The 13185-nt window shown below is 36.8% G+C and overlaps 3 protein-coding genes across 6 annotated transcripts; 1 reads left to right on the top strand and 2 right to left on the bottom strand.

The window, feature by feature from the left end:
• The first annotated feature begins 255 nt into the window (after positions 1-255).
• LOC111801423 lies at positions 256-924 on the top strand. Its single transcript, XM_023685420.1, has one exon. It carries the CDS (start codon positions 271-273, stop codon positions 703-705), a length of 435 nt encoding a protein of 144 aa, XP_023541188.1. The 5' UTR covers positions 256-270; the 3' UTR covers positions 706-924.
• Positions 925-1980: 1056 nt separating this feature from the next.
• On the bottom strand, positions 1981-8985 carry LOC111801668 (exonuclease 1). 4 transcript variants are annotated; one of them, XM_023685750.1, is made up of 15 exons: positions 8692-8985; positions 8030-8149; positions 7645-7768; positions 7413-7550; positions 6466-6675; positions 6201-6376; positions 6032-6104; positions 4377-4500; positions 3731-3852; positions 3587-3617; positions 3231-3508; positions 3109-3160; positions 2651-2846; positions 2398-2568; positions 1981-2328 (listed from the first exon to the last, which is right to left on the bottom strand). In XM_023685750.1, exons 1-14 carry the CDS (start codon positions 8850-8852, stop codon positions 2481-2483), a joined length of 1893 nt encoding a protein of 630 aa, XP_023541518.1. In that variant the 5' UTR covers positions 8853-8985; the 3' UTR covers positions 1981-2328; positions 2398-2480. The 4 variants fall into 4 exon arrangements, with proteins under 4 accessions (XP_023541518.1, XP_023541519.1, XP_023541520.1 ...); XM_023685751.1 differs by having other exon boundaries at positions 1981-2292; XM_023685752.1 differs by having other exon boundaries at positions 3231-3502.
• A 1024-nt stretch (positions 8986-10009) lies between these two features.
• On the bottom strand, positions 10010-12901 carry LOC111801670 (eukaryotic translation initiation factor 4E-1-like). Its single transcript, XM_023685756.1, has 5 exons — positions 12508-12901; positions 10970-11135; positions 10756-10881; positions 10490-10555; positions 10010-10392 (listed from the first exon to the last, which is right to left on the bottom strand). The coding sequence occupies exons 1-5, from the start codon at positions 12804-12806 to the stop codon at positions 10342-10344; spliced, it is 708 nt and encodes a 235-aa protein (XP_023541524.1). The 5' UTR covers positions 12807-12901; the 3' UTR covers positions 10010-10341.
• Between the last annotated feature and the right edge of the window lie 284 nt (positions 12902-13185).

The raw sequence follows: 13185 nt of genomic DNA, 5'->3' as shown, positions 1-13185 counted from the left end.
ATGGAATTAATTTCTAAATAGTCTAATTTCAGAGTCATTTAAACCTTTTGAACTAAAAAGAAAAATCAATTTATGAAAATAATAACAATAATAAAATGACGTCATTTATCCCTTTTATTAAAAAAAAAAAGAAAATAAATTAAAAGTGTATTAAGTACGACTCGGAGCCGAGCTGAGTCGCTTCCGATTCCCTCTATAAATACGGAGTTCCTCCATTTGCGGCTTCTTCTGTTTATACTGTTCCATTTCTCTTCACATAAATCCCAAATTATGGCCGAAGAATTTCAGGAATCCGAAGTAATTTTCTCCGATCGCGACCGCTGCCGTTACCTCCACCGCGAAGACGGCGGCGGATTCGGCGGTGAGGATCACTTAAACTTCAACTGCCGCCGCGGAATGGCTGCGGCGCCGCGAAGTTGTAAGTATCATAACCGGACGGTGCGCGAGGGCGGATGGCAATCGAACAAGGAAATGGCGAGCTCACTTCCGGTAGGAATTCCGGATATAATCGGCCGGAGGATGGCGGAGGAAGACGATGAGATGGATGAAGAGGAAATGGTTCCGCCGCACGTGGTGGCGGAGAGGCGAGTGGCTAGAAAAATGGCGTTCTCTGTTTGTACTGGTAATGGAAGAACATTGAAGGGACGAGACTTGAGCCGAGTACGGAATTCAATACTTCGGATGACCGGATTCTTAGAAACGTGATCGGAATCGGAACTACGGCGATCGATTTTCCGATATCTTTCTCGATACGCAAGTTTGGCTTTGTGTGGAAAAAGAAAATTGAAACCAGAAAATCAAATCGTGATGAACACGAAAGGGCTTCTCCGCTCTCTGCTTCCATTCAATTTTTTTGTTATAATTTTGAGGATTTATTTTTGGTGAAACAATCGATTTCATCAAATAATCAATTTTGAATTTGAATTTTCAAATTAGAAAAACAGTAAAAAAAATAAAAAATAAAAAAAAATGAAGCATTACTTCTATCAATTTCTTTTATTGTTCTCTAAGTTTCATAAAATGAAAATGTATTTAATTATTTTATTTTTTGTTTTTTTTTATTAAAAAAATATTATATTAAATAAGTCAATTTAAATATAGCTTAACTAATAAAATATATTCACCGCTTTATTAAATTGAATATATACATATTAATATTAAAGTTTCAACTAAAACTTTTTTTCCTTTTTTGTGGTTGACAAATTTGCGTTTATAATTTAGTGATTANGTTTTTTTTTTTTTTTTTTTTTTTTTTTTTTTTTTTTTTTTTTTACTTTGAATCCTATTCTCTTATTATGTTATAACATTGCTTTAATTCCGTATTTATTAAATTTTTTAGCTTTAAAAATATCAAATATATTTTAAAATTTTCAAATGTGTCTAATAAATTTTCAAATAATAAAATTGAATTTGGTGTTAAATATAAATTTTTATTTTTAGCTTAAAATATCTGATATATGGTGAAACTTTTAATTTTATTTCATAGTTTCAAAATATTTTAGTTATTAATAGGGTGAATAAATATATTTTTTTAAATAATTTGAAAAAAAAAAAAGAAGAATAGAAAATTACAATTTTTTTTTATTACTCTCCTAATAAAAGAAAACATAATAAATTAACTTTTTAAATTTATATTTATATTTATTATAACCAATATTTAAAAGTTAGAAAATTTATATAAGTTTACGAGCTTGCAATTATGTTTAACAAAACAGGTCGATCACTGTCTATTCAGAAACATAATATCACTTCAAGTCGAACAGCATATCTCACTTAATATCACTCATTCATTGTTAAAATAAACGTAGGTTATAAAGTTTCAAGCGAGGAACATTAAGTTTAATATAACACTGGCAAATTTATGGATATAAAAAACCTAGTATAGCTCGGCTATCTAAAGTATATATCTACAATTAAGAAGCCCGAGCTTTCAACCCGCCCTATTCTCACATAATTCTAACCCACTCGACCAGTACGACGTCAAAACGATCGTTCCATTGATTTTGTAATATAACATATGTGAATGTAACAAGGTTTCAAACTATTTGGTTTTCTGTTTTTAGCAGCATTATCAAACAAACATACAGAACAATTCTACACTTTCCTTGTATCACCTCAGTTATGTACATGTGATCAATGGAACCATCTAAATCCAGAAAAGAAAGGATGTGAAGCATATATTCCTATGACTCATATTTGAAGAATGTGATTGATTAGGAAGCATTTAGACTCACAGATGAGGCTTGAAGCCGGGAAGAGCAGCACGTTTGAACGTAGCTGAAATGCCTCGAGCTGTCGAAGATGAACCAAATTATGAACTTGTTGCCTCTAAAAATCAGATCAAACATATCAGTCTTGGAATGAGTAGCAAGAACAAATGATAATGTTTATACTCACAGTTCAAATAAAAATAGAGTGGATATCTACAACAAAACTCCCATGTCTTCTCGGGCAATCGAAACGATCTGCTTAAATACCGATCAACGTCGTCCTGTTCGGAATTTCGAGGGAGCTTTGTTCTTATTTGGTACATATGCAAATTGACTCAAGTCCATTGCAGTAGCAGACCTTCAGTGGAATTGGGAAACAAGTTCAAGATTATGAAGCTGGTGACAGATAAAAAGTTCATGATAGGATATAGATGTTTTACCTATTCATATTGCTGTTCGGAACATCTCTCAAAGGAGCTCGGAGACCACTAGCTCGAGACCCCGAAGAGAATCGAAATGACGATATTACCGAAACAAATCGTTCCATTGATTTTTCTGCTATGTCAGAGTAATGACTCAAGTGAGAAATGTTGGATCCAAACTTCCCTTCAGATTCTGTCTCCAATACAGTTTCATCTGGTTCATGAGCAAAGTCACTTAAACTTCCGCAAAACAACAAAACAACAAAACAACAAAGAACAAAGAACTAAATGTGATATCCCACGTTGGTTGGGGAGGAGAACGAAACACCCTTTATAAGGGTGTGAAAACCTTTCCCTAGCAGACGCGTTTTAAAGCTTTGAGGGGAAGCCCGAAAGAGAAAGTCCAAAGAGGATAGTATCTGCTAGTGGTGGGTTTAGGCCGTTACTAGTCCAAGAAGCTTTTATTAGAAACTTACCATGATCAAGTTGCAATGTATCCTTACACAAATGCTTAGTTTTCACATTGTCCTGAATAAAATGATATCAAAATTAGAAAGTAGGCCAATTTTTAATAGAAGAGTTGCATGAAAGTACATACCATTTGAATGTTTTCATTCGGGGAGGCTTTTCTTTTCGTGATTGAACTGTCACAAGAATTACTAGTAAAAGAAGCAACCACGGGAGTGACTATCTGTTCTTCATTGCATTCAGGCTTATGCTTAAAGTAAGAACTCCTTACAATGACCCTTTTGTTCTCTTTTCTCACTTTTTCTCCCGTTGTTTCAGGAAGATTCTCACTATCAGGTCCCTTATGAAGCGTTATACAAGGCTTATGAATTGGTTGAGTGTGTTGCTGCTGTAAAATATGCTCTGTTTCTTCCATTCATGAACAGAAATTAGTGTATAATCAAGTCAAAAGTGTTCTTCAGAACTGAGAGATATACATACACTTACCAGGAAACCCATCTGCATTATCATTTCTTATCTGATAAATTCAAAAAAAAAAAAAATGAAGAACAAGAAGAAAAATATCAAGATAGTTTCAACAGACAAGCATGGTTCATCTGATATTTGAAAGAATCAAAGTCAGTTTCTTACAGGATGAGTAAAAGCTGGCGGCGGCTCCTCAGCACTAATTGAGGAGCCATCCCTGAAGGTTGAGTGATTAGCTGATTGTTTTGGGGCCCTGAACTTTCTCTTGGCATCAAGAGAGGCAAAACCTTTTGATGTTAAGAAGCACTTGACAATCTCACTCAGTCATATAACTTTCTTTCAAAACTTTAAAACTAAAACTTTATGGCATTCATTTGGTCAATGATACCGTTTCTTCCAGAAAATTTTAAAAATGCAAACATATTATGATGTCCCACATTTATTGGGGAGGAGAACGAAACACCCTTTATAAGGGTATGGAAACCTTTCCCTAGCAGACGCGTTTTAAAAACCTTGAAGGGAAGCCCAAAGAGTACAATATTTGCTAGCGGTGGGCCTGGGCCGTTACACATATGAACCCGTACATCAGCTAAAATAGAGTGTTCAAAACAAAAAATCCCCATAATTCATGAAAAAGATACAATAAAATAGGAACAGATCATCCACCCAATTCTATCCTGCAAGGATCATATCATATATGATTATTATTTGTTATCTCTGCCTATGGCATGATGAAGCATAATATTTGAAGCTAGAGTTAAGCAAATGCAACAAAGAATAAGAATAATGGATATCAAAATTCCGAGGATACAAAAGTATTTCGTCAGGACATTCTTTTGCACAGGTAAATCCAACTTTTTCTTCACACTCTCAGCGTTAAATTCTTTTAGTTTGTAAGGTTTTTCATGAACGACTCCGAGATTGATATTCTGCTCCTGTTCATGTAAAGAAAGCAAAGAAATAAGTATTACAACATAATAAACTTAAGTACTGAATCTTATTTGTCAGTGTCCCCCAACTCTGACAATCTCATGGGGATAAGAGGAAGATGGGACTTTCAAGTTACACAATATAGGATTCAGAAGATATAAGTGTAACTCTCACTTAAAGCACTAACATTATTTTCATTCCTATTTTATTACCGTTGTTCAATGATTTATATCATAGAGCACATTAAGTTCATTGGGCAAGTGAATTCATTTATGCAGATGATTACCATTTGCTTTAGATTTATGTGGCACCCGCATGTCATATGACTAAAAATGTGAGATCTCACATAAGTTGGGGAGGATAAGTTGGGGAGGAGAATGAAGCATTCTTTATAAGGGTGTGGAAACCTCTCCCTAGCAAACGTGTTTTAAAAACCTTGAAGGGAAGCCCAAAAGGGAAAGTTCAAAGAGGACAATATCTGCAAGCGATAAGCTTCAACCGTTACAAATGGTATCAGAGTCAGACACCGAACAATGCGCTAGTGAGGACGTTGGGCCCCGAAGGGGAGCGGATTGTGAGATCCCACATCGATTGGAGAGAGGAACGAGTGCCAACGAGGACGTTGGTCCTTGAAAGGGGTGGATTGTGAGATCCCACATCAGTTGGGAATGAGAACAAAACATTCTTTATAAGGGTGTGGAAACCTCTCCCTAGCAAACGTGTTTTAAAAACCTTGAAGGGAAGCCCAAAAGGGAAAGTTCAAAGAGGACAATATCTGCAAGCGATAAGCTTCAACCGTTACAAATGGTATCAGAGTCAGACACCGAACAATGCGCTAGTGAGGACGTTGGGCCCCGAAGGGGAGCGGATTGTGAGATCCCACATCGATTGGAGAGAGGAACGAGTGCCAACGAGGACGTTGGTCCTTGAAAGGGGTGGATTGTGAGATCCCACATCAGTTGGGAATGAGAACAAAACATTCTTTATAAGGGTGTGGAAACCTCTCCCTAACAGACGCATTTTAAAAACCTTGAGGGAAAGCCCAAAGAGGACAATATCTGCTAGCAGTGGGTTTGGCTATTACAAATGGTATTAGAACCAGACACTGAGCGGTGTGCCAATGAGGACACTGAGCCCCAAAGGGGGGTGGATTGTGAGATCCCACATCAATTGGAGAGAGGAACGAGTGCCAGCGAGGACGCTGGCCCCGAAGGGGGATGGATTTTGAGAACCCACATCAGTTGGGGAGGAGAATGAAGCATTCTTTATAAAGGTATGGAAACCTCTCCCTAGTAGACGCGTTTTAAAAACCTTGAAGGGAAGTCCAGAAGGAAAAGCCCAAAGAGGACAATATTTGCTAGCAGTGAGCTTGGACAATTACAAAAAAAATGCCTAAAATTGGGCATCCTATTGCTGATTAACTATCTAATTTCATCAAATCCATCGCCCTTATTAGTTGAACAATATTAAAATTACAGACTTGTTTAGGAATTATTGCACGCAATGTTCAAGTGTTAAGAAAAATAGATGATGTACCTGGAATGGTAAGTTCGTACACGGATCGATATCACCCTCGGCTATACCTTTCGCTATATGTTGCGGTATCGACGTATTATATGTTAAGTTACTGCTCCTGGTCATTTAAAGAAGAGTATAGTACTAAAAATATACAACAAACTGGAATGAACTCCAAAGAAAAGGATATGGGCCCAAGAAGTCAAAGTCATCTCCTATATTGTGGGATATTGGAGAGAGATGTACAATATCTTCAGTGATAGGGTCGTAAACCCTCTGATGCTGAAAAGTCATTATGGCTTTCTTGAATGATTCTTCATAAAGAGGAGGAACTGAAACTGTGCTGTATTTCAAGTGTCTAATCACCTAAACAAAGTCACAAAGTCACTATTTTCTACACAAAACATATCTTATTCTAAAAAAGATAAAAACATTCATTTGAAACACAAACTCACCTTGTCATAACTCATAAATTTCTTGATAAGTGCATGAGCCCTTTTGAGTCCCATTCCTGGCAATGACTGCAAATAATCACAACCACTCAAAATGCACATCTCAAGAATCATCTGTTTTGTAAATCCAGCAAAGTTCAAGTCCTTGTTCTTTGATAACATGTCGTATCGAAACTCGACTCCTTGTCCAAATTTGTCCATTTTAAAGATAATCTGATTGTACAGGAGCAGAGCAACAAAAAAAAAATCATTTAAGAATTCTCCGTGACGTATGAAGTTGAAGCCAGATTACACTATCAAAATGTTATGAACCACGACCCTCCACAATGGTATGATATTGTCCACTTTGAGCATAAACTCTCATGGCTTTGCTTTTGGTTTCCCAAAAGGCCTCATACCAATGGAGATGTATTCCTTACTTATAAACTCATGATGATTCCCTAAATTAGCCAATGTGGGACTCCTTCCCAACAATTCTCAACAATCCTCCCCTCGAACAAAGTACACTATAGAGCCTCCCCTGAGGCCTATAGTGCCCTCGAACAGTCTCCCCTTAATCGAGGCTTGACTCTTTCTCTGGAGTCCTTGAACAAAGTACGCCTTTTGTTCAGCACTTGAGCCACTTTTTACTACACGTTCGAGGCTCACAACTTCTTGTTCGACATTTGAGGATTTTATTGACATGGCTAAGTTAAGAGCAGGGCTCTGATACCATGTTATGAACCACAACTCTCCACAATGGTATGATATTGTTCACTTTGAGCATAAGCTCTTATGGCTTTGCTTTGGGCTTCCTCAAAAGGCCTCATACCAATGAAAATATATTCCTTATTTATAAACCCATGATCATTCCCTAAGTTAGCTAACGTGGGACTCCCTCCCAACAATCCTAAACACAAAATGGATTGGGAAATGAAAAGAATTCAAGAATGACTTTCTGTATAGCTTACCCTTGGACAGCCAAAGGGTATTAGATCAGAGTCCTCAGTAAGAACAGCATCAACCTGATTGCTGATGGCCAAGAAGGTCATCTGAGCATCTGCCTCATAAGGTGCCACAACATACGATATATTCTCTCGCTTCAACACCTTTAGAATAAATTCATGGTCAAATCCAGCGTAACATTCTTGAGCACTCAAAAAATTTAACAATTTAACGTAACAGTAATGAAAAAACTATTACTTGAATCAGTTCATAGGCTATCATAGGTGTTATATCAACGGCCTTCTGGTAACACTCATAGGCAGCAGCAGAATTTCCATTCGTCTCATGTTCCATTGCTCGTGCAAGATTTTCTTTTCTCGCCCTGTGGTGAAAAGTGAGTCTCTTCAGATGAAGAATGCCTTTAAAGCATGGAAACGATGTATTATAAACATATGGGGAAACTAAACATAAGAAGAATTGTAACCATTTAATATCCTCTTCATATATTGATGTTTAATTGTTTAAAGAAGCTCAACTTCGGAGATATCAATATAGGGAAACACCCAACAAAATTGATATCCAAAGAAAACATTTAAGAACTTAAATGAAAGTGAAACAGCAGGTGAGTTGATGCTTGGCATACCTTGCACGCTTGATTTCTTGTTCATTCTTCATTGGAAGAAGGCCTCCATCAAAGACAAGAACGGGTTTTACTCCATAGTGCCGTAGTAGATTTATTCTATGCATACAGTAATCAATGTGCCTATAAAACCAAATGGCATATAGTTATGAGTTTCGACAATGCTGATAAGAAAACTACTTTCTTCGTCTCTTTCTTTTCAATTGTTTTTCAATTTACGTATTTCACCCAAAAACAAAAGCCTATTTTCATATCCCCTGCCATTGGATCAAAGAAACTGCAGAAATCGAAAAACAAAATTGCACACAGCAAGCTCTTGGATGCTCTGCGTCAAGTATCACGTTTTAAAGCCAAGCCATGGCGCAGGATTGTGTTTTCTGCCATATCGTTCATTTGATTCTTGGAAATCGAGTTTTAATCATTCAAACATTGCCTTTCAATATTTAACTCAGAGCATCACAAGTGCCATTTGATGACTAAATTCAAAGTAAACAGCAGATTACAAACCTATTAATATCAAACTATCATGGGCCGAAGGGAAATTTCACGAACTGGGTAATCGAGATATTGGGTATAGATGCAAGTAAAGTAACTAATACATGAACAGAAGTCGAAAGCAATATGCGATTTTTAAATCCAGAAGAGAGTATAGAGAATGGAGATACTTGGAGGTGGGAAGGGAATTGCAGAGCTCTTTGCTGCAGGAGAAAGCGCCTTTGTGGAGCCAAGAATAGGTATCGATCGCGACAGAAGAACCCTCCAAATCCTTGATGTGGATCGGCACCATTATCGACTTGAGTAGCGGCAACAGCCCCTGAATCCCCATTGCTCTTTTGGGTGCTTAGCTCTAATGGTGGAGATGAGATTGATGAGGTTATCTCAAGGAGGGAGAGAGGCAAATGGCGGGAAATTTTCATACCTCCGAGTCTAAACCGCTCACTCGTTTTTTCCACACCATGTTTTCGTCCGTTCCAAAATTTGGGGGAAAAAATAAAAAGCCTAAATAATTATAAATAAATAAATTGTAATAACTAAATTATAGTTTTGTTTAAACAATAGATAATGTCTAAATTATCTCAAAAAAAAAAAAAAATCAAATACATCAATACTGTAAGTTTCTAAATGTATTAAAATTTTGTTTGAATCAATCTGAATATTTTGTCCCATGAATCCAAAATTGAACCGAGTTTCAAAAAAATTGAATCCAATGCAACCCAAACGGCTAATCCAACCCTAAACTCACCTACCTAATGCAAGCCAAGCTACTAATCCAACCCTAAATTCACCTCCTATAACTCGGGTTCGGGTTGTGTTGATCCAGGTTGACTTCCTCCCTAAACTCACCTACCCAATGCAACCCAAACTGTTAATCCAACCCTAAACTCACCTACCCAATGCAACCCAAATGGCTAATCCAACCTAAATTCACCTACCAACGGCAACCCAAACGGCTAATCCAACCTAAATTCACATACCCACGGCAACCCAAACTGCTAATTCAACCCTGAATTTACCTCCTATAATTGAATATACACCCCTAATAAATGTCCCTATCATTGAAGATTGGAAGAAGGGTTGAATGTTACACCCCTAATAAATGTCTTTATCATTGGAGATGGATGAAATACGTCTAAATTTAATAATAACTTTCCAAAATTTCAAAATACGATCTTTTAAAAGTAAATTTTGAACAGAAAATATTAGGTTTCATTTCTACCAACTACCATAAATATCATTTATGCTTTCAAATATTTCAAACAAAAATACTCTCCGAACATTTTTGTTCTTGACGGAGTTCAAAGATATTAACAATTAACAAATAAATGACAATCCTTCAAAAAGATTCAATCTTATCCACAAAAAGATCATATTACTGACTCAACATCAGATAAAAGAGATTTTAGTTTAAAGATCGACTTCAATGTCATGTTATTTCATATAATTTATCACCTGAGTTCAAATTTTAATAAAAAGAAATGAATATCGATTCGGACCAAGCTAAAACACATCATTTGATTGTAGAGGAGCATCATCCTGTTCCATATCTCATGCTAGAACTGTCAAGTACAGAACAAGAATCTGAGATTCAGGTGCTTGTTATGTGCAGCAATGGCGATTTCCACACAAAATTCCAAATCAAATCGCACAAAACATTGTTCAACACTAGGTGGTGTGTGGTGTGTGGTGTGTTTGCTTGAGGGGGAGGGGTTGAAACTAAAGAAAGAAGAAGCCACAACTCAAACTAACATTAACATGCTGATGCAGAGCATGCTTTGCACGTTTAGGACGGACGAGTATCCTCCTGCCGTACCCGATCATACTGTATACCGGCTCTTCGCATGTCTGTCGAGTTTCTTCGCATCGTCCTGAACAAGAAACAACATGATATCAGAAACACGAAACAAAAGATTCGAGTTCTAACCATAAGAAATGCAAATGAAACCTATGTGGCAGCATACATACATGGAATATAAAGCCAATGCTGTCATTGTAATCAAGGAACTCCTTCCACTGCTTTCCAATGCTCGCCTAACCAGAAAAAGGAAAACGGGATGCAGAGACATTAACTGATGAACGAACAGAATCCGAACAGTAAACAATTTCCATCATTGAACATGAGTAAAATTATTGTTCATAAATGAAGTTCATTGCGTGTGCAAGAACAGAGTATTGTATTGATGAAAATCTAGTGGGCCGTATATATAAACTATTGGTCTAGTGGCTATTACCTGCGCAGCTTCATTAGAAGCATTCTTTGTCCAAATCGATATTTTATCCTGCCCAGATCTGACATTAACAACTGCTCCACAAATTTCGTCGCCGCAATCAAACTGTTCTCCGATCATAGCAAGCAGCTGGATGGAAGTAACTGATTGTTAGAGATAAAAGACTAGTGTCTCAAATATTGTGCTCGTGTCAAATTGTACGTGCAGTTCATAGTACCGTGTACAGCCAGCCATTATCGGATTTGCCCCTTGAAAAGTTCACAGTCCATTTCCCTCCGTTCGCACAAACAGGATCCTCCCATTTAGGCTCAATGTGATGTTTAAAGCAGTACAAATCTGCCCTCAATGCCAATTTACTTGGATGATGAATATTGTTGTAAACACTAAAAAAATGAGGGAAACAAACATGAACAAAATAAATCAACCAATCTGAGGGAAAGTGAAAACAAAAAGACAATAGAGACATAAGTTAACAACCAATTAAATACAAAAGATGTAGTACTTGCAAGTAGAAACTTTTGTCAATGTCTTCGTGAAGCAACCATTTATAATTATAAGTAACGAACGGACCCGGAAACTAAACATTACATTCACAAACAAAATAAGGATTGTCAACAATAGAAAAGCAAACGGAATAAGCATCTACACAGAAACGTTTCAGAAGCAAACCGCGTACGCAAATGCTTCACCAACTTTCTATTATGTTAAAAAGATTCTCCTTCTTTTGGAAATCAGTAAGTTTACGGGTCAGCTTATATACATCTTCGACTATTCTCATGAGACAATAGTAGGACATCGAATCCAAGTGAGTGATCACTCATAACATGGGTCCTAATTTAACCCATGGTACTTTATTCAAAAAGTATAATTTACGATGTCAAAAACTCTGGTAATCAGTGAACACCACAAAACAGAACGAACAAGAAGGAAGGAGGCAAAGATGGTAAGCTAAACAAGTAGCCATAGCTGCAAAACAAGAAGGGAAAACAATTTGAAAATTGTTACATCAAATGAACATCCAAACTCGTCCAAATTTAAGTTGCTGAAATAAATCGCCAAGGGATAATAAAGTCCAGATGAATTGGCAGAAGCGGCTGTTTATATAAATTCAAAGCAATTTTCTAACACCATAGCTGGTAAAATTGCAAGTATATCTTACTCCTGTCTGATTCTTAGGTCTACCCACCAGGATATAGTCGAAGTATTTCAGACTAAATGTGAGAAAATTCACAAAGACTATGTATATGAACGTAAAAAGTGGAGTGTTCAACAGAACTCCAAAATAAAACCCTAAGAGGGTTTGGAAATACACACAAGAACAGGACAACGCAGAAATCAGAAACATCGCAGCATAGATTTTAGACCTTTAATTGCAAGCACATATCAAGAACATTAGCCCATAAACTCGATTCCTTCATTACACGCGAAAAGAATATTTTTCTTTCACATTTTCTCCATCAATAAGCCCCTTCTCTGCAGCCCTCGCAATCACAATCCCTTATTTGTCTCAGTGTTCTTCGAATTAAATAGAACAGGACCAAGGTAACTAAACCACTACAAAACATGGAAGAAATTTCAATTTCTTAAAGCTATATCGAACGGTTTTCACCTGAAGTCTCCTAAAANAAAAAAAAAAAAAAAAAAAAAAAAAAAAAAAAAAAAAAAAAAAAAAAAAAAAAAAAAAAAACGAACCAAGAAACACCAAAAACATAAGAATCGAAAGCAAGAGATAAAACACTTAAAAAGAAACTCTACCTCCAAAACTCCTCAACAGTAGAGAAGGTATAAATCGGTCGGATAGACGCACCCCATGTGGCCTGTTTAGATTTGGCAGAAGGGTTATCGAACCAGAAGGTCCAAGAGTGCTCCAGAGGGTGAGGCTGGTGCACTATCGCCGCCGATAAATTGGACGCGTCGAGGTCGTCGGCGCCGACGATCTCTCCTTCCTCAAGTTCCTCATCTTCCTCAGCGCCTCGTCCCCTAGGGTTTTGATTTCCAATGGAATTGGAGAGATCTTCCGCCGATGGAGCCTTGATCGTCTCTTCGACTACCATTTTTCTTTCACTAATTCGTTGTGGGATTGAGCGAATCAGAGAAATGGAATCAATGGAAGGGAACCGAAGGGAAGAAGAATGGCACCGCCCTCGTATTTTCTGTTGGGCGTTTCAATCTGCTATTCAATTAATGGCTTAGGCTTGGGCTTGGTCTTGGGCTTGGGCTTGGGCTTGGGCTTGGTTTTGGTCTTGGGCTTGATCTTGGGCCTTCATGCACAACAATATTAAAAAACATTAATATATATAATTATTATTTTAAAAATTATAATTTTTAAAGTCATTCTTTTTTCTTTTTTCTTTTTTTAATTTTTTAAGTTGAGTCCATTTCAATCCTTGTATTTTTATTCCTTATATTTTATAAAAAAGGACCCTTTTAACC

This window comes from Cucurbita pepo, chromosome LG09 (assembly GCF_002806865.2).
Source record: "Cucurbita pepo subsp. pepo cultivar mu-cu-16 chromosome LG09, ASM280686v2, whole genome shotgun sequence".
Taxonomy (NCBI): Eukaryota; Viridiplantae; Streptophyta; class Magnoliopsida; order Cucurbitales; family Cucurbitaceae; genus Cucurbita; species Cucurbita pepo.
This window is presented reverse-complemented; position numbering and strand designations above follow the sequence as displayed.

What these genes read in the sequence shown, in the direction of transcription:
- LOC111801423 (XM_023685420.1), top strand. Translation starts at nt 271, where the DNA reads ATGGCCGAAGAATTTCAGGAATCCGAAGTAATTTTCTCCGATCGCGAC.
- LOC111801668 (XM_023685750.1), bottom strand. Translation starts at nt 8,852, where the DNA reads ATGGGGATTCAGGGGCTGTTGCCGCTACTCAAGTCGATAATGGTGCCG. An exon ending in CGCCAGCTTTTACTCATCCT is followed by an intron (nt 3,618 to 3,730) that starts GTAAGAAACTGA and finishes TGAATTTATCAG; the next exon opens with ATAAGAAATGATAATGCAGA. An exon ending in TAATGCAGATGGGTTTCCTG is followed by an intron (nt 3,509 to 3,586) that starts GTAAGTGTATGT and finishes CATGAATGGAAG; the next exon opens with AAACAGAGCATATTTTACAG.
- LOC111801670 (XM_023685756.1), bottom strand. Translation starts at nt 12,806, where the DNA reads ATGGTAGTCGAAGAGACGATCAAGGCTCCATCGGCGGAAGATCTCTCC. An exon ending in CTTCTAATGAAGCTGCGCAG is followed by an intron (nt 10,556 to 10,755) that starts GTAATAGCCACT and finishes TTTTCTGGTTAG; the next exon opens with GCGAGCATTGGAAAGCAGTG. An exon ending in GCATTGGCTTTATATTCCAT is followed by an intron (nt 10,393 to 10,489) that starts GTATGTATGCTG and finishes TTTCTTGTTCAG; the next exon opens with GACGATGCGAAGAAACTCGA.